This window comes from Rattus norvegicus, chromosome 2 (genome assembly GCF_036323735.1).
Source record: "Rattus norvegicus strain BN/NHsdMcwi chromosome 2, GRCr8, whole genome shotgun sequence".
NCBI classification, from domain to species: Eukaryota; Metazoa; Chordata; class Mammalia; order Rodentia; family Muridae; genus Rattus; species Rattus norvegicus.
The window spans coordinates 175,533,170-175,552,541 of NC_086020.1; the positions used below are offsets into that span (position 1 = coordinate 175,533,170).

Below are 19,372 nucleotides of genomic sequence, written 5' to 3' on the forward strand. Positions count from 1 at the left end.
GTGGTAACCGTCCAGGTTGGTTCAGGAGTCTCCATGTTCCGTAATCAACACTAGAAATGCCCTCATAGGCTTTCCGGGTCTCTTCTGCTATCTGGCCTCCAAGCCCTGCCCAGTCATGCTCAGTGCAGCAAACCTCAGAGCAGAGCCGTGTACCCCCAGCAAGGCCTCCAAATCTGCTATACCCATCCCTCGTAAGAGGATCAAAAGACAGAGACACTGAGAGGAAGGGGCAGGCAGAGCCTGCAGGGGTCCTGGGCTCTTAGGACTCTGGCAACTGCCGCCCTCCCCTGCCTGTGTGCTGATTACCACGATTCATCTCCCTATGTCTCATCTCCCTGTCTTTGCACCTCACCTCCCTCTGAAGTCTCTTAGCTTCAGTATCTGTAGCTCTTGTCCATGGCCTCACCTGCCAAATCTGATGCCTCCACTCTGTCCCCCTTCTTCAGTGAAGAGCACTGCCCATCATCCCAAGGAAAGGAACAGAGAGCCTGCCAACGAGGCCCCTGGGGACCAAACCCCCCATCAATCAGCCTGCCGCCTTGGGCTAGCCCTCCATTAGCTGGAACCAGCCTGGACAAGAGGCAGACATACTGCAGGGCTCGGTCCAGAGTGATAAGAACAGATTGAATCACAGGGACAGGGCAGGGAACTGGGCACCCAAGGACAGGAGACAGCCATCGTTTGCCCCAGGAGCTGTGTGAGTGAGCATGTGAAATTGTAGGAGCCCAGCAGGTGATAGGAAGTGAAGGCTGAAATGCTACTGCTCCCGCCCCAGGGTGGAAGCCTCCACTGGGGCCAGGAGGCCTGGCTCTACTCCCCTGATGTGGTGGAGTTGAGGGATATTAATGTAACAGATGCCTCAGGCCTTTTAGTTAGAGTCACAAAGAAAGGTAGGTAGACCCCATCTGTCCTGTGAGTAGCACGGGACAGCACCAGAATTCTAGCCTCGGAAAGTCACAGTGCCCAAGCCCCACCTCCAAGTGATAATCTCAAAGCTTCAGGTAAGAAGGGGAACAAACAGAGGGGTAGGAACAGGGCGCTGACCCTCCATCTTCAGTTCCACACTCCTCCCCACCCTACCCCACAGTATTGGGGATTGAACCCAGACCCCTCCACACACCAAGCAAGGGCTCTACTGCCGGGCCAGGTCTGAGTCTTCTTTGAACTTGTTTTGAGACAAGGTTTCCTTAAGTTTCCCAGGCTGGCTTTGAACTGATTCCACAGCCCAGGTCGACCCTTGAATGTGAGATTCTCCTGCTGCACTCAGACTCCTGTAGCTGGGGTTAAAGGTGTGTACTACCAGGTCTGTTCCTTCAATCCTTGCTGTGTACACACACACACACACACACACACACACACACACACACACCAGTTTCTCTGTCTTGATCGTTTGTTCTAATGTGTGATTGCTCTGTCTACCCCCAACCCCAGCGGCTGCCGTCCCCGGGGGCCCTATTCCCTTTCCCCAGCATCGGCCTTTGTGAAGACCAAATAAAGACAGTGAGGGTGTGGACAGGCTGTCACCACCAGGTGAGGGGTGAAGATGAAGTGGGAGACAGCTGCATTGAGCAGAGAGGCAACCCAGAGGGACCCGAATGGGAATCGAGTCCAGAGACCCAGAGAGCACACTCTCTATTGAGTCCCTTCTCCCCAAGAATGGGCAAGAGTCACAGCCAGGGATAATAAATATAATTGCTATTATGATGGATGCTGGCCATGAAGCAAGGCCACCCTCTGCTCCCCGCCTGCTGGTCCCCTCCACATGCTGAGGGTAAGACTTGAGTGTGATAGCTGCTGGGCGCTGAGGGAGCCCAGGGTAGCCTGACATCCAGACTCCTAGCCCAGAACGTCCAGGTAACTCGGTGGCGCCTGTGCCAAGGCCTGCAGCCGCGCGTGCACATCCTTCATGCTGAGGCGCTGTTGCGGCTCACGCTGCCAGCAGCCGCGCATGATGGCGTAGACATCAGGAGGGCAGGCGCGCGGCCGCTCCAGCTCCCGGCCCTGCGTGATGCACTCGATCGCCTGTGCCGCGCGGGAGAGGAGACAGAGTGAACTGAGGGTTTCAGAACAGGAAGGTTACTGGCTCTCCCACAGGGCACCCCCCCCCCCGACTGACTGACGGACTGACTGACGGAACTGTATGGTGCCCTTCAAACTCTGAAGCTCTTTCCTGCTCCACTCTGAAATGTAGGAATAATTGCTGCCTGACTCTCGGATTGCCTCCAGAAGGCTAGTGTTACAGCCAGTGAGGACTTGCCGGGTAGGAGGAGAAGGGTGAGGGCATGACGTTGCCTAGGCCTTCACCCTTGGCCTCAGCCTCCACCTCCCAGCTTCAGAAGGGAACAGTGTGGGACAACAGCCATAGCCTTCGGTGTGTGTGGGCGGGGAGCCATTTTGGTTTAAAGCAGGGGCAACCCTTGCCTCTCCCTTTTGTGGGCACCACTCTGTGGGGGAGATGGCTGAAAAGAAACTGCAGCAATAGACTCCAGGAAGTGCTGCTGGGGCGGCTAAAGGGGAGATCTGACAAAGAGCCAGTGACAGGGAGATGCTTGGAGAAGGCGCCTGGTGCCTCTCTTCCCCTTCTCCCCGTCCCCATTAGAGGACTTAGATTATGGGCAGCACTAATTCCATTCCTTCTCTCAGTGCTTGAGAAAATTAAAATCTATAACCCTCTCCCCCACCCCATCAGCCTCGGGGGAACAGACTGCATTAGAAGGAGAAATGGAAACTGACAGCTGTGCGCCAAGGAGGAGGCTTGGGGGAGCTGCTGAGGAGACAAAACACCTGGGGTCTGCTCTAACTGTGGCTAGCCAGAGACCAGGGGAAGGCAGGGCTGTCCTTCTCCAGCTAACCTCCAGCCTTCCTGCTGTCTCCTCTTTCCCACCCTCTCTCCTCTGCCCTGTAAATGCCCGCCATGACCTCTAAGACACACAAGGCATGGCCTGGACTCTATCCACAATGACCTCTAAGGACCCCCCAGAAGCCAGCTGAGCTTGGGTTTGGGACACTGAGCAAGAGAAGGACCAGGAGAGGAGAAGAGAAAGGGGGCTGAAGGCAGGGCTGACCTCAGTGTTGGAGAGCTGGTACCAGGGTTGCTTTCCATAGGTGAAGATCTCCCAGAGCACCACCCCGAAGCTCCACACATCACTCTCGGTGCTGAACTTGCGGTAGAGGATGCTCTCTGGAGGCATCCAGCGGATGGGCAGCATGGTCCGACCTCCCACCTGCAGAAATACACCATATCACCTCCTCTGGGGGCAATCACAAAGCCATTCCCACCCCCTTAAATTGACAGAAAGTATGGCAGGGCCAGGACTGAGGGACCAGTAGAGAAAATAGTTTCCCACCCAGGGCTGAGGTGCTGGAAGGGATGGGTGACCAGAGACCAGAACCCAGAGCTCACACAGCTAGAGGCAGAGGAGGGCAAGCTCGCCCGTGCAGGGTCTGACAAACTCTGAGTGAGGCTGGGTATGGATGCTGGGGTAGGGTCTAGGGATCCTTACACGGTAGTAGTCTGTGCTGTAGATGTCCCTGCTCATGCCGAAGTCTCCAATCTTGACCACTAGTCCCTGACCCACCAGACAGTTGCGTGTGGCCAGGTCCCGGTGCACAAAGTGCAGGCTGGCTAGGTACACCATACCAGCAGCCACCTGGCTAGCCACAGCCAGAAGCTGCCCAAGGCCCAAAGGACCAGGAGCCACATCCTCGCCGCCAGCCAGCAGTTTTGCATCAGGTCCGTGGGACCTGAGAAAGACGGAGATAGAGAGAAGCTGAGAGGGAGAAGCTGGGTGGGTAGAGCCCTGGGAGCTGCAGAGGGGATGCTTAGAAATGGGTGTGAGGAAGGAAGAGACTAGGGGCAAAAATGGAGGGAGGAAAGGAGGAGGCAGTTGTGTGGAGAGAAGGGTAAGGGAGAAAACAGGCTTGCCTTTCTCCACAGAGAACCTCACCCCCAAGGATACTAAGTCCATAGTCCTTGGAGGAACTCAGCTCCAGCGTCCAGCTACCCCAGTCCCCATTGCCACCATATCACTTAAGCACAGCCTTTGCTAAGTCCCTGTCCCCATCCCACTCTGCTCCATGAAGGGAGCCTCTCCAGCTCCAGGCCAGCAACTTGAGTCCTCGTTGAATCTCCTGTCCCCTCCCCTCACTTTGTCCTTAGTGTCCAGCTAGTCCGTGGACAGTGTTCCTTTCTGACGGTTTCCAGTCCCATAGCCCCCGAGTCTAGGCCATCCTGATCATTTGGTGCCACTCCCCACATGCCGCCCCTGCCCAGCCTTTGTCCTGATGGTTGCTTTGTTGGCAATGCCTTCTCCAATCTGCCAAGTGTCTGTTGAACACCAGCAAGGGATGGAAACAGAGAAGGCTTCCTGGAAGAAGGGACATTTAAACCAAGACTCCAGTCCAGAGCAGAGACATAAACCAGGGAACATGGCCGGGAGGGAGGTCCCATGTGTCACCAGAGCAAGCTGAAAACATGAAGGCCCAGTCCCCTGCCCAAAGCCTTTCAGAGTCTCTCCTTTCCTCCCAGTACCCCACGGGGCATCACTAGCTGCTCTTCACACAGCCTGGGACCCACCTAACAACCTCTCTCTGGCTAGGCCGGCAAGACCTCACAAACAAGGGAAGAGCTCTCCATGGCCTCCCCTTGACTGGTTCCTCTGCCAACCCATCTCCACACACCTTAGGCTAGCTCGCCTGACCTACTCAGGTCCTCTTGTAGGTGAGTCCTACAGACAATGTACATGAACCTTCACTCCCTAGAGCTTCTGGGAAGTCAGATCATCTGGCGGACAAACAAGGATGCTCGTGCAGGGAGGGGTTCAGGTACTGGGCCAGGGACTGGGTTCTTGTACCGGAGGAAACGGTTGAGGTCCCCATGGCGCATGTACTCGAAGACCATGAGCAATGGGCCACCCTCCGTGCAGACTCCAAAGAAGCGTACGATGTGTTGGTGCTGTAGCATGGTGAGCAGCTCTGCCTCACGATGGAAGTCCTGACGAGCATTCTCAGATGTCTCCTTCAGTGCCTAGGGGTAGGGATGGAGGTGGAACTGGAGGGGAGCCCAACCCCACCTCATCTTGATTCATTCAAATATCCCCCCCCCATCCTGACACAATGGTGCTCTGAGGGACACAGGCCAGCAGTCCCTACCAGGACCATAGTCTCACCTTGACAGCCACCAGCATCTTGTCCTGATCATTCAGAAGGTTGTAGCACTCAGCAAGAAAGACCTTTCCAAAGGCTCCCTCCCCTAGCTCCCACTTGAGAATGATGTCCTGGCGCTTGATATGGTGGACACCTGGGAGGGGCTTGTAAAGTCAGAAGGCAGCCCTGGTGTGGGCAGGATGGGGCAGTGGTACGGGCAGTGCAGACACAGGAAATGAGGTGTGGGTGGGTGGGAGCATCTGCCCAGAGAGAGTCCACAGTGTGGGAGATATGGCCCTGGACAGAGTTGGAGATAGGATGGGGAGAGGCCTGGGTCAGGGGCTTCACACAGGCTTCACACACACACATGCACACGCACGCACACACACACACACACACACACACACACACGCACTCACACTCGCTCGCCTACTATAACAGTTCCTCACAGGTATCACTGAAGTACTGTGGGTTCTCCATGATGTGGCCCTGGAGTCCGGAGCCTTTGCCCTCAGTAGGGGAAAGAGAACTGCCACCCAGTGTCATGAAGTGTAGGGACATGGCCAGCCCATCCTCTGGCGCCAGCACAGCAGGGCCTGGGGAAGAGACATACCCAATGGAGCATCATAGAGCCCAGGCGCCATCTCCATCCTTCCTCAGACGAGCTTGAATAGTACTCAGGCAGAGTAGTGCCCCAGTAAGACGGTAGGCAAGGGGAGGGAAGTACCAGGGCCTCTCTTGATCTGGCTCCTGGTACCAAAGTAACTCCCCTGCTCCTGACAGAGTGGAGCCCCCAGACCCACCTGAGCGTTGACAACAGCTCAGCCACCAATGGATAGCTGCTGCCTCTAAAGCAGCCCAGCCCAGTACACGTACAGCCCGAGCCCCATAAACACCCTCCCCAAACACAGGGCACAGATGGGAGGAGCCAGCAGAAAATTGGCCAGTAGGATGGGTGGATAGACGGACAGACGACAGACAGACCGCCTCTGCCAACTCACGGTTGATCCCAAATTTGCTCCTCTGTCCACATTTGTTGAGCACTAGGAGGAGGGCAGAAAGGAAGAGGGCGGCGGAGACGGCCAGGCCCACAGCCACAGAGACCTAGAAGGAGGGTCAGGCCTACAGGATTCTGTACTGTGAGCTTTGCATACCTCATCCTACAGGGGAATCCAGAGTCAGGTCCCCAGCCCTGCCCAGTTTCCCTAACAACCTCAGCTAGCTGGGAAATCAGCTGACGGAGCTCAGGACATAACAGACTGATTGTCCTGCTCTACCTCCAAATGACAGGCAAAGGAGCTGTGCCTGGCCACCCCAACTCACCCCCCATCAGTTTCCATACCCCACACTCACCCCAAAAGGTGTTTCGTCCTTCTTCTCCACTGGGTCTCTTGATGTGCTGTTAGTGTCTGTGGGGACATGGGGCACAGAGGGTGGGCCTTGGCACATACTGCCATGTCTCTTCCAGCAGCTCCCCACCCTGGCCACACTTCAGGGTCCCATCTAGCTGTCCCCTTTCCTTCAGCTCTGAGACAATACAGCTGCCCTCCAGCCCAGGTAACTCACCCACTGGCGAGAAGGAGACTGCAGCAGGAAGGAGGAGAGAAAGCAGTCAGAGAGGGAGAGTGCAGGGAGGCCCTCCCCTCCAGGATGCTCCTTTATGGGATAGATAGGATTCTGGGCCTCAAGAGAGAGGAAGCTGTAGCTGCCTGGAGGGCACAGCCCTCTCTTTAGCTTGGACAGGTGGAACAGCCCAGGGCCTCAACAGGCCCAGCTTGGGAGAGGGAAAAGAAGGACAGCACAGAGTTGGCCACCAGCCCTCCTGTCCAGGACAAAGCTCTCCAGCTCTGGGAACCAGAGTCATAGCAAGCAGAGGCCAGACCTCCCTGGATTGCTGGATCTCCACCCAGGCCCTCCCAGGAACAGGGCAGGGTTCAGGGTAGCTCTCACACCAGGGATGGGGTCCTCAGGGTTGAACTCAAAAGGGTTGTCCATAAAGGCAGCCATGATGGAGGCAGCAGCCTGGCCATAGGGGTTGGCAGCCAGCAGGGTGTAGTTCCCGTTGTTGACATGCGTGGGCTGGTTGAGGCGAAGGCAGCCATGCCGCATGGTCTCATTGGTCAGCGCTGACTCCAAGAACTGAGTGAAGATGAAGCTGGTCTCATTGAGCACAGAGCCGTTGAAGAACCAGCGCAGGGACGGTGCTGGCTGCCCGTCCACAGAGAAGGGAATGCACCAGTGATGCTGTTCCACGGCTTTGCCCAGATGCACACTGGCTGGGACTATGGGAGAAAGCAGGTGACAGGAAGTGGGCAACTGGGGGGGGGAAGGAACCCAGGGGAGGAACAAATCAGGGGACAGGTCAGGAAAAACAAATCAGCACACCCTAGGAAGTCCTCTAGGAGACATATTTGGAAGAAATGGCAGAAATGGACAAAATCTGATGCTTAAGGGTTACACATGGAGCCCAGTACAGGCCTAGTGCCTGGCGTGACACCCACATTACTTGGGCAGTCCTGGGTACCAGCACAGCATAGAAACAAACATACAAACAAACAAGCAAGAAATATGGTTTTGAGGCAATCAGAGTCCCTTGCCTCTCAATAAAAAAGCCTCTCAATAAAAGAAAGCAGTATATATATATATATATATATATATATATATATATATATATGTGTGTGTGTGTGTGTGTGTGTGTGTGTGTGTGTGTGTGTTTGTGTAATTATGTGTATAAATACATACAATTGACATGGGAATTCTCACTAGCATTCATACCATGAAATCTATGTAGTATATTAAGGAATTATAGTTACTTTGTTGCCACAGATGTGTTTCATAAAGTTTTGACAAAAGAAAATAAAAGAAAAACAATACATAAAGTTTTAATTTCTACAATGCATAAAACAAACAAAATTTTGTTAATAGGGAAACAGACATATAGAGAAGTGCTATTTCTAAGGTTTATTTCATGTATATGAGTGCTTTGCCTGCATGCATGTATGTGCACCCATGTGTGCCTGGTGACCCTAGAGGCCAGAAGAGGGCCTCAGAGTCCTTGGAACTGAGTTACAGATGGTTGTGAGCCACCGTGTGGGTGCTGGGAAACCTACCTGGGCCCCCTGCAAAAGCAATCAATGCTTAAAACTGTTAGTTTCCCACCCCTGTGGAAAGGGATGTTAGCAAGGAAGTGTTTAACATAAAAATTAGGGTGGAAGAGATGGAGTTGGGACCGAGGGAGGGTGTCTTCTAGAACCCTGGCAAGCGTAGTCTTTTTCTGTTTGTTTGCTTGCTTGATTGCTTTCGTTTTTTCTAAGATAGGGTTTTTCTGTGTAGCAGCACTGGCTGTTTTGGAATTCACTATGTAGACCAGGCTGGTCTTGAACTCCACCTGCCTCTGCCTCCAGAGTGTTGGGATTAGAGACGTGCACCACCACGCCTGACTCTGGCAAGGGTCATTCTTTCTTAAAGTATGTAGTTATCCAGCTGTGACAATTTTGTAATCCTAGCATTGTGTAGGCTGAGGCATAGAGGATCAATGGCATGGGTTTCATTGCAAGACCCCATCTCTAAATGAATACATAAACAAACAGTGTGTGCTTGATGTGCATAACTATGTGTATTTCACAACAAAAGGAAGGAAGGAAGGAAGGAAGGAAGGAAGGAAAGAAAGAAAGAAAGAAAGAAAGAAAGAGAGAAAGAAAGAAAGAAAGGAAGGAAGGAAAAAAGGGTGCTGGAACACAGATTGAAGATAACACATTGGCAAAGTCAGAGAAATTAGACAACAATCATAAAGAGGAACTCAAGAGAGGAATTCCCCTCCTTCCCAACTAGGATGCTTATCTATGGTCATACCCCCTTGATTAAACCTAAGCTTGTCTAAGAACAGGATGCAGAACTGACGTAAACCCCCTTCGCTAAAAGTCCAGCCCTGAGCTCATTCTACCCACAAAGTTCAGTTTGCACAAATGTCAGCCCAAGCTGGGAGTAGTTCACCAACTATAAAGTGGTTATCCCGCACCTAGACTAGCATCCTAAGTGAAATAAATAAATAAAACATGGTAGGACAAAAGCCTTAAAGAGAAACAGGCAATGAGGCCAGGCTGCAGCTGGTGCTGAGGGCCTCAGGTAGCAAGCTTGGGCAACGGGCCAGAAAGAAATCCATCTATAACCCTCTGGCCTTGAGGAGCCTCCAGGACTTCGAGAGCAGGATCAGGTTTTCATGGGAATCTGGAAACAGCTGGGAGGGAGCAGCTGTAGAGACGCCCACTCATGATCCCAGCTACCCCCCCCTCTTTTCAGGGAAGAGGAGATGGGTTGGGGTGGGTGCAGGGGCTGTCACGGGGGCTTACAGGAGACGCTGACTTGGACAGAGACCTCAGCCCGGCCCACATCATTCTCTGCCCAGCACGTCACATTCTTCTTGTTGAGATCACTGGTGACATTGACCAGAGTTAGCCCCAGGGATGGCAGATCTCCAGATTTCTGGACCAGAGAAGAGAGAGTCATCAGGAGGGCTTCAGCAGGCATAGGCAGGAGACAGGGGATACAGCGGATGTGTTTGGGAGCCCTTTGGTTCTATATGGAAAGGCTGGGGAGGCAAAGGGAAGGCGGGCAGAGAATGGCCTCCTTCACAGTTTGTAAAGTAGCTTCTGGGTCAGAGAAAATCTAAAGCCCAGCCAACAGTCTCAAAGTAGGTAGACAGTACTCTAAAGCAGAGGTGGCCATCAAGGGGCCGGAAAGCCATCCTCCACATTCACACGCAGCTCATCAGACAGCCAACCAAGTAGGGCCTTGGCAACTCATTCCTGGCTCACGTAGTTCTGGCAAACTCAGTTTCAGTCCCAGGAAGATCAGAAACAAAGGACGTTAACAGGCTGCAGCTAGAAGCAGCTTCAGCCACAGCATCACTGTCTTTGGCAAAGGAAGAAGTTGCCAGTGAGTGACTTCAGAGATGAAATGGCTGATTCTGAATCACCATCAGTAGATTAAAACCAGCTCAGATATCTCTCTAAGAAACCATGGCTGCACCACGTGTAAATATGACCTCTTAAGAATTCTTCATCTTGATGAGTTCAGCAACTGTTTCTAAGTTGAAGAAGGCGGCAGAATTTCCCGGAAACTAAGTCTCACCATGTCATCCTAGCTCTGTGGACCAAACTGACCTTGACTTCAGAGGTCCTCCCGCCTCTGTCTCACAAGCACAGGGATTAGAGGCCTGCACCACCACCACCCAGCAACTTCAGAGGTCTCGTTCACAATTTTACCTGGCTCTGACAGTGGGCTGTGCCCATCCAGAAATTAGGAAGTAGACCTACGGGATGAGGGTGTTCAGTCTAGGGAGCCTCACTTTAAAAGGAGAGTCAACTCCAATTGCTGGAGACCTCTGGAGCAAGGAAGGGAGGGAGACTCTGGCATCATGGCTACCGAGAGTCCCACTCAGAGTGCAAGTTTGCTGCCTGTGAGTAATAGAGAAGGGATAAGCAGAACAGAGCCAATGTCTGCGTGTGGAAACATCTTCAGCCAACGTTGGGAAGTTCCAGTTTCTGGTATCTCTTTGGAGAATTGACATATTACTAACACCTATTTCCTGAAAACTTCCATAGAAAAGTCACGCCCTAACTGAGGTGTAGGAGGGGACAGCAGCCAGTTCCATGAGAGCCAGGAGGCCACACAGAGAAACACTGTCTTGGGGGCGTGGGGGAGCTCCAAAGTCAACTATAGCTAATGTCAGTTGCTTGTGGCCAGCTTGAGGACAGATGCAAGGCCTGGGAAGATGCTCAGGTAAGAGAGATAGGGACCAAACAATGCCTAGAGGTAGGGAGGATGTCAGAGAGCCACCATGGCTACCTCTGTTTACAAATAAGAAAACAAAAAAGCAGGCAGAAATAGGGATTTGTTTTTCCTGAAAGTTATTCCAAGAAGTAATTAGTGAGGGCTGAAAGTGAAGGCTCAACTGGTAATTTGCTATGAAAGAATGAAGGCCTGAGTTTGGATCCCCAGAACCCCCATAAAGCTGGGCTCGGCATCATGGTCGTATAACACCAGTGATCTTATAAGTGAGACAGGAGGCAGAGGTGGGAAACTCTCTGGAACTCATGAACCAAAAAAATGAAATATAATGGAAGGTGAGGGCGGACATCTGAGTTTACCCTCTGACCTCCATGTGCCAGTGCACGTGTGTGCCAGTGACGTGTGTGCCAGTGCACACGTCTTTAAAATAAGTAGTGAGGTCAGAGCCAGCTGCCCATTACTAATGTGTTCATATCCAAGAGAATGCTGCTTCCTGAGTATTCAGGGACATTGAAAGCCCTTGCAATTGGCTCTGGGAGTGGAACACAGATCCTGTCCTGTGTCCAGGCCTCAGTTTCCTAAGTTAGAATATATGGAAAGAAGGGTCTGTTGGGTCCCTTCTGGGTCTCACATGTGAGACCATGAGTTCAAAGATGGAGTCTCAGGTCTGGGGGGTCTGGGGGTCCAATATACCTGCCTGAGAACCTGCAATCTCCTGGCTGTTATTCCTAGCCTGACATCTGAGCCATCTCTGTCCTCCCCATTTCCCCGTGTGCTCCTTATTACTTTTGCTGTCTCTTATGGTCTGGTTCTTTGCCCCCTTTGAGGGGCTACAATGCTTCTCACCTTCATGGTGGCTGTCCCTTCCAGCTCTGTGAGGATCCAGTCAGCCTGCTGTAGGGCCTGCCCCTCCACCTGGCACTGCAGAAAAACGTCATCCCCCACTTCCACAGAGTCATTGGGCATCTGGATCTTCACTGAGGGTACACCTGCCACCCAGGGTATGGAGGGGCATTAGAATCTAAGTGTGGGCTGGTGAGCCCCACCCTACTCACGAGCCCAAATCAATGGACTCCAGCCTCCAGGGTCCATAGCCCTTACCAATGCTGCCCAGGTCTCTCCAGGCAGCCCCAGGATCCCCCCACCACACACACAACAGTACCTACCACAACTGTTGTTGTGTCCCAGTGGGAGGAACTGGTCTCCAGACCCAGAGCCCTGAAGCTTTTGTGTATACACACCACACAAATCCTCCTGCTCCCAGCGCTGGAGCCACAATAGGGCACAGGAACAGTGCAGTGGGTTCCCTGACAGGGTCCTGTTGGGTAAGGGGTGCTAAGAGTCAGGGAAAGAGGATGCAACAGGTCCAAGTAGCCAGGAGGCAGTGCTCTGGAGATGGCTGGCTACCAAGGGGTCTAGGCAGAAGGGGTGGGGTTTGGACCAGGACCATAACTAACACAGTAATGAGACTTTAGCTACTAAAAGACGTAAGGGCAGACTGCTGTAGATGCCAGCTGAGGGTTGCATGGGATTCCTCTACCCCAGCTCTAGAGGGAGAAGCCAAGCATGGTGGTAGGAAGGGTAGGTCACCATGGCCCTCAGGCCTTAGGTACCCATCCCACACATGTGGACTATTCTGTGTATCTCCCTCCCAGTGCGTGTGCACTGGGAATGGCGCTACTGTCCTCAAGCACCAAGATGGCCACGGTGTATTCAACCCTGCCCTGAACCTCTGAACACACACACATTCACACACACACACACACACACACACACACACACACACACACACACACACACGTTACTCATCCATATAGGCTGCTCAGCCCAGCCCTGCCCAGCCCAGCCCAGGATAGTCCTGCAGGCTCTGCTTTGATAGGGGTTTCGGGGAGTGGCTGACAGGCACATAATCCCCAGGACAAGCTCACAGACACAACACAGTTTCCAGAGATGCCCCACCTCCCACCCCTCCCCTGCTCCACATAGACAGATAGTCCTGGGGCCACAAACACATGCATAGCCACATATCGCACACACTGGTCCCTTGCCCTGCCCCTGCCCCTGCCCCTGCCCACACACTCACAAGTCCTGTAGGGAGAGGCCCTGCACAGTTTTCCAGGAGAGGGACTCCAAAGCATTGGAGGAGAGATTCCTGTGGGAGAAACATGCCCTGAGCCAGCGACCTTACTCTGACCCAGTCTGAGGCAGAAGTCCAAAGGAGACTGCTACCCCATCCCCCAATGAAGTCAACTTGAACATCGCACTATGCCTGAGGACATGTGGGACTGTGGGAATGGGGTGGGCAGGTAAGTGTTTCTGTGTACAGACTTCTCCTTGGGACAACAAGGGTTAATCCCAGTTAACCCCTCCCTGACCCCAGGGAGAGGGCTCCGAGGGAACAGCCGGTGGCCCTGCCCCCACACCTCGGCCCCAGCTGGCGAAGTGCTGAGGCCACAGCTGGGGTAAGGGGCTCCATCTGTGCTCCCCACCAAGGAGGAGGGGAGGACCAAGGCTCTCACAACCTCCTCCCCCACCCAACCGCCAGACAGGGATGTCAAAGTACTTCCTCAGGTCAGCATCCCTTTCTTTCTGCTCCTCTGAGAGCACTTCCGCAGGCTGAAACCCAGGGACATACTTCCCCAGGTGAAAATGAAGAGGGAGCTCATCCAGGGCTCTGTTCCTGGGTCCCCAGGAACCTGCTTCAAGAGCTCAGTGCCTTGTGTGGACCATACACTGCCGTGGCTAGACCCTTGAGGGCCATGCCCTAACCACTCCCTGCCTAGCCAGCCTTGACTTTATAAAGACTGGGGTCTGCGGAGTTCTGCAAACACCTGCAACACCGCCACCTTGGTTAGCTCAGAGCTGAGTGTTGCACCTGTCCAGCCATGTACAGTCATGTGACCTCAGTCAAGAAACGTCGTAATTCCCAGAATTTTCATCTATAAAATGGGGACCATATTTTCTCTGTCACCAGGTTGCTTTCAAGTAGTCACTGCCCTGAGAGACATGAACGGCCACGCAGTACACATTTTAAAATTCTTTTTAAGGGTTGGGGATTTAGCTCAGTGGTAGAGCGCTTGCCTAGGAAGCGCAAGGCCCTGGGTTCGGTCCCCAGCTCCGAAAAAAAGAACCAAAAAAAAAAAATTCTTTTTAAGTTGTTGTCGTGTTTTGTTGAGACCCAAACACATGGCTAAGTATGCCATGGAACTTCTGATCCTCCTGCCTCCACCTTCCCTGTGTGTAGCACCGCACCTGGTTGATGTGGCCGCGGGGATCAAGCCCAGAGCTTCGTGATAGTAGGCAAGTATTCTACCAACTGAGCCACATCTCTAACCCTAAGTGGACATTTTAAAGCCAGGACACACAGTAGGTAACATAACATCATTCTTGTTCACTCCCTGGACCCAAGTGAGAGTTTAAAGGACCCAGCCCTACGCTGGGAAAGGCAACCCAGGGACAGACTACCAGGGACTGACTCTAAGCCCCTCTTCTGCCCACTCCACGTCCCTCTGTCCGCTACAGAACAGGTAGCCAGAACTCTCAGGAGTGAGGAGGGGGAGGGGTAGTGACCGGATTATACCACCTCCGAAGTTTATGGACCACCCCCACAGCGCACCTCACAGGAGAGGAGACAGAAATTCTGACCAGAAACAGAGGTCTTGCTCCCACCCCTCACACCCTATCGACCCCAGGCAGAGAGCCTGGATAGATGCCTGTGAGAAGCATCTCTGAGGCATGGAACATAGAAGCAAATCAACAAAGATTCTAGCCTGATTGGATGAGAATCAGAACCCGGAAGCAGAAAGAAATGCCATAAGGAAGGGAGACTAGGCTGGACCTTCCTTAGGACAGTTCCCTGAGGAGCACAAAGCCCATTCTGGAGCCCAAGGGAGGTCCTCCTCAGCCCCGCCCCCACTGATCCAGCCTGGCCACTCACAGGTGACTGAGCCGAGGGGTGAAATGGAAGGCATCAGGGGCCACAAAGCGGAGGCCACTCTTCACGATGGTTCTAGGGAACGGATGAGAGGAATTTAAGCTCCACATTCTGCCCACCCAGGCCAGATATCCCTGTGGAGCTGCGCACCCCTCTCCATCCCTTCCAAAGTTGCCTGGACCCCTCAAACCCCTTAGCCTCCCAGACCTCCCCCACTCTCAGGTCTTTCCAGATCCCGATATGGGTGGGCACCCACCACCCTGTGCCCAGTCCCACCCTGTCTACCCTTAGTCCTCACAGGCTTCTCAACTCCCCCAGGCCCTGCAGGTCCTCAAACTCCAGGCGTTGCAGATCCCGCTGGTTTTCCACATAGCTGCAGGGAGAGGGGAGAGGGGTGGGCCAACAGGGGAGAAGGATGGGTCACCAGGGGAGAGGGGTGGACCAACAGGAGAGAGGGGTGGGCCAACAAGGTGAGGGGTGGGCCAACAAGGGTGAGGGGTGGGCCAACAGAGGTCAGGACCTTAATGGAGTTGCCCTGTGCCTACAACCAACCCACCTCCCTCGCTCGAGCACATGCACCAATCACACCCAGACCCACTTCGCACACCCATTCGTGCACATGCCCCCACATGCTGACATGACTCATGAGTCATGCGTGTGTATGCATGCACACATGCACCCTCACCTTTACATACATGCAGAATCTCACATGCCTCCTGCAACACAGAGGCAAGTGTACAGAAACACTCAAGGGTGTCCTCAGTACCCTCCCTGGGGGACACACATGAATGAAGCTCACATAGAGTCTCCCGTGCATACACAGATAAGGTGTGAAGACATGTTAGCCAGTGCCCACTGCCATTCTCAGCTTGGGCTCCATTTTTCTAGCAGACTTCTCCAGCATATATATGCTCAATGACAGGGGACTGTGCTAAGACTCACTTCCACAAGAGACAAGGCTCTCGGAGGCGCTTGCTCCACCCAGTGCTAAGGATGCCCCAATTGTCATACTACTGTGTGCTCCCAAACATACGTGCCCTGTGGACACCATCTGGGTTCATTGACACCAATCACACACACACACACACACACACACACACACACACACACACACTCATGGTCCCCTTATACCTTTGGTTCTTCCCCACAGCAACCCCTACTCTCTCCTCTCCAGCACTTTCCCAAAGCAAGCAAGGAGCATAGAGCTGTTGCCCCCCACCCCAGCCCCTCCTTAATTGTGAGGGACCCAGGAAGGGAGAGAGGATTGGGAAGGGGATGGAGTCTGAGTGAGTGGGTGAAGAGAGATGGAGATCTCACAGTGCGAGACACGGAAGGCTGGAGGAGGTGGGTGGCAGAGGGAGGGCAGATAAACAAAGAGTGGAAAAACTCAGAAGAGATTGACAGCAAGAAGACAGTGGGCTGGGGCGGGCAGGAAAGAGACAGATAAGGAGAGGGAGACCCCAAGACAGAGATAAGGACTTAGGAGTAGGGAGAATGAGAACCAGGGAGGCAAGAAAGCAAAACAGACGGAGAGACGGAGCGAGAGCAAGCGGCACTCGGGGGCGGGGTGCTGTGGGCGCAGTCCCATCTTGTAGATCTGGCATCTAAGAGTTCCTGTGAACTCACGCCCTGTAATGATATGTCCTCCTCTCTCCTCTCCATCCCCATGTGTGCTAGGGGCCCCCCGACTCACTAACCGTTCTCAGAACTCTTCCCCTTGTTTAGGAGCTTCCCCTTAGTTAAAAAGAGCAGCAAGGAGCAGGTCAGGCCAAGGGACCCTGTCCTTCTCCCATCCCAGCCTTGTCCCCCATAGGATGGGTCTGTGTCTGCCCTCCCCCTGGAGGCCTAAGGAGTTGTTGCTAGCCCACTACTGAGGGAGTCCAGATCCCTGTTCTGCCCCCAAGGGTTTCGAGCTACAGAGACCCAGGGAGTTGCTGAGAGGATCTGTAGAGCTGGGTATGTGCGAGCTGTCAGGCAGTGTGCTTCATGCCGCCTCATTTGTTCAGATTCATAATCTGTCTGTCTATTCGAGTCCATTAGCTCCTTGTTAGCTATGCGGGTGAGGGAGGGGGGAGAAGTCTGTGCAGGAGGAGTTGGGAGCATCAGGCCCCACCCAGGGGGGACAACTCAATTCACCACTCTGCCAACCTCTTCCTCTATAGCCCAGGCTTGCCCACTACTCCTGTCCCTGGGCTGGACTCCCTTGGAGTCTTGAAAGGCTCTGGGGGAATGAGAGCCTTGATGGAAACAGTCAGGAGGCTGGACGCTGGTTTGAATGGACAGGCCTGGGAGCAACCATCTAGACTTCATGCCCCATCCCAACCTGCAGGAGCCTAGACCCAGGCCAAGACAAGGCCATCTCCTCTGTTCTTGGTCTCCCTAGGGCCATTAGAGAGAGATTGAGTACCTCCGTTAATTACCACAAGATGCCGGAGTAACTCGGTGCCAATCAGCTGCAGGCTGCTAGCTGCCCAGCAAGCAGAATACTCAAGTATTTTCCAGCCATCACTGTGTGATGTGGGGGTCCCTTCAGGTCAATTATACTCTCAAAGGTTTCACTAGCTGCTACAAAATACTTGAGTATGTTGTAACCGATTATTGCACATTGTCAAAGTACTGCAGAGCTGAAGGTTCCTCCTCCCAGCTCTGGACCTGGAAAAAAGGAGAATCTCTATGCAACGGCCTGCCTGACGCAAGTAGGGAGACAAGGTGAAAGGAGAGATGGGCGAGCAGAGAGAGAGGCAAAGGGGTTTCTTTTCCTCGCATCCAAATCAAGAAGTCTTGTGGTCAGTGGAGAGGAAAGGAGTTCAGACACCAAGCTGGTTCCTCACCATCTCCCACCAACTCCAGCTCAATCGCAAATCCAGAGAAGAGCTGGATCCCCCTCCCCCGCCCCCGCATGGCAAGGAAGAGGTTGGGGGCTGGTTCCCCCCTAAGAAAGAGTAGATAGCAAAGGTGCCGCCACACTGCCAAATTCTGCACAGCTGACCACTCCTTCATGGACTTAGGGACTTGGGCTCTTGATTGAACCCCACAAAAAGGTTCTTATCCTAGATCGCTAGACCAAAACCTGATCCACCGAGTTTCAGTCTTGCTCTGCCCCAAACCAGCACCACAGTTAGCTACCCTTAATCCTGGGCGACATCCAGACAGTGACTGCGCGGCTTTGCCAGGGTGGTGGCAGCGGCAGAAGCCGCCCCAGCACAGCCAAAGGCTACACGTGCCCGTCTCCTACAGCAGCCAAGCCTGGCCCCTCAAGCCAGAGGTGAGTGCGCGCCCTCGGGGAAGGGCTCTGCTCTCCTGACCCCGCGCCCCTCCCCCCCGACACACACACTCACAGCTCCGTCAGGTTCCCGGCGCCCCGCAGGCCGCGGAGGGTATTCAGGGTCCCTGCCCTGGTGCAGCGCAACCCCGAGGGGCCCACGGGACAGCAGGTCTCACGACAGGATGCGGCGCAAGCACAAGCCAGCATCAACGAAGTCACCAGACCGCCTAGCCCCGCGGCCGGGCGATGCCAACCCAGCTGCCCGTGCCGCTGGCCTCGCAGCATCGCGGCGGCGCCCGCCTAGCTCGGGCCGCGCGGCCGTCCGTGCGCTCCTGGCTGCCGCCGCCCGGCCTCGCGCGACACGTGCGCGGGGCGGTGTTAAAGACTAGCCACCAGGAGAGGGCGGCACCCACGGCCCCGCCCCGCCCCGCCTGCCGATGCCCCCAGTGCCCCCTCCCCTTTCGGGGCCCTATTGCCAGCTCGCCTTCCTCATGTCCCTCACGGCTGCAGGAGACCTGGGGCGGGGGACTGCCACAGATTGCTTCACATGTGTCTTCTGAGGCTGGGGGAGCTAGGAAGCCGATACCCTATTTCTCACAGTAAAACAGCTGCATTTTCAGATTTGCGGGGACCAGGAGAGATTGAGCAAGAAAAAGGTTGAAGTCCGGGTCAGCCCAGCCAGCCTCACCGTGCACTTTACCTAAGAGAGTGTTCACGTCACTTGGAATAAGTTAGATGTACGCTCTCCAGACCCTAGTAAGGAAAGGGAGAGGCCTCGCTGAGGCTGGACGCAGAATCTGGGGAGGAAAACAGGGGTAAAGAAGAGTCCTTTGAACACAGCTGGAGGGAGATTGGAAAGTGGAGACCTCTCGGTCCTCAAGAGCCCACAGGGTGGCGCTAGAAGCCCTCGCGCCGGGGCGTTGCGATTGGCCTGGGGCTCCGAGGGCGAGGGCCGGGGAAAGCTGTTCGGAGCCTTGCTTGACTGTGCCTCTCTGGTCTTGGGGTCAGTTCCCAATCCTAGCCAGCCAGCTGCGGCCCCAGAGCCGGGGTTTGGCCAGGCAGACCAAGCCTGGCATCGATCGCCGTCCTGACAAGAGCATCGATTTCTGTGCGGAGAAATTAATAGATCTCTTAGTTCTTCGGACGTGTGAGCTGGGAACCGTTCTTGGTATTTGTGAACCTGAGAAGTCTCAGACCCAGCATCCAGGCCACCAAAAGGCGAGTCTTGCGCAATGGCC

At 54.2% G+C, this 19,372-nt stretch overlaps 1 protein-coding gene across 3 annotated transcripts; it reads right to left on the reverse strand.

The window, feature by feature from the left end:
- Positions 1-1,674: 1,674 nt before the first annotated feature.
- Positions 1,675-18,495, reverse strand: Ntrk1 (neurotrophic receptor tyrosine kinase 1). Of its 3 annotated transcripts, none has more exon segments than NM_021589.1 (17): positions 1,675-2,022; positions 3,066-3,224; positions 3,504-3,744; positions 4,854-5,026; positions 5,169-5,299; positions 5,595-5,741; positions 6,147-6,249; positions 6,499-6,554; positions 6,712-6,729; positions 7,098-7,427; positions 9,495-9,627; positions 11,782-11,924; positions 12,102-12,253; positions 13,019-13,087; positions 14,873-14,944; positions 15,168-15,242; positions 18,208-18,480. In NM_021589.1, coding segments are annotated over 17 exon segments (2,400 nt in total). In that variant the 5' UTR covers positions 18,420-18,480; the 3' UTR covers positions 1,675-1,836.
- Positions 18,496-19,372: the final 877 nt, after the last annotated feature.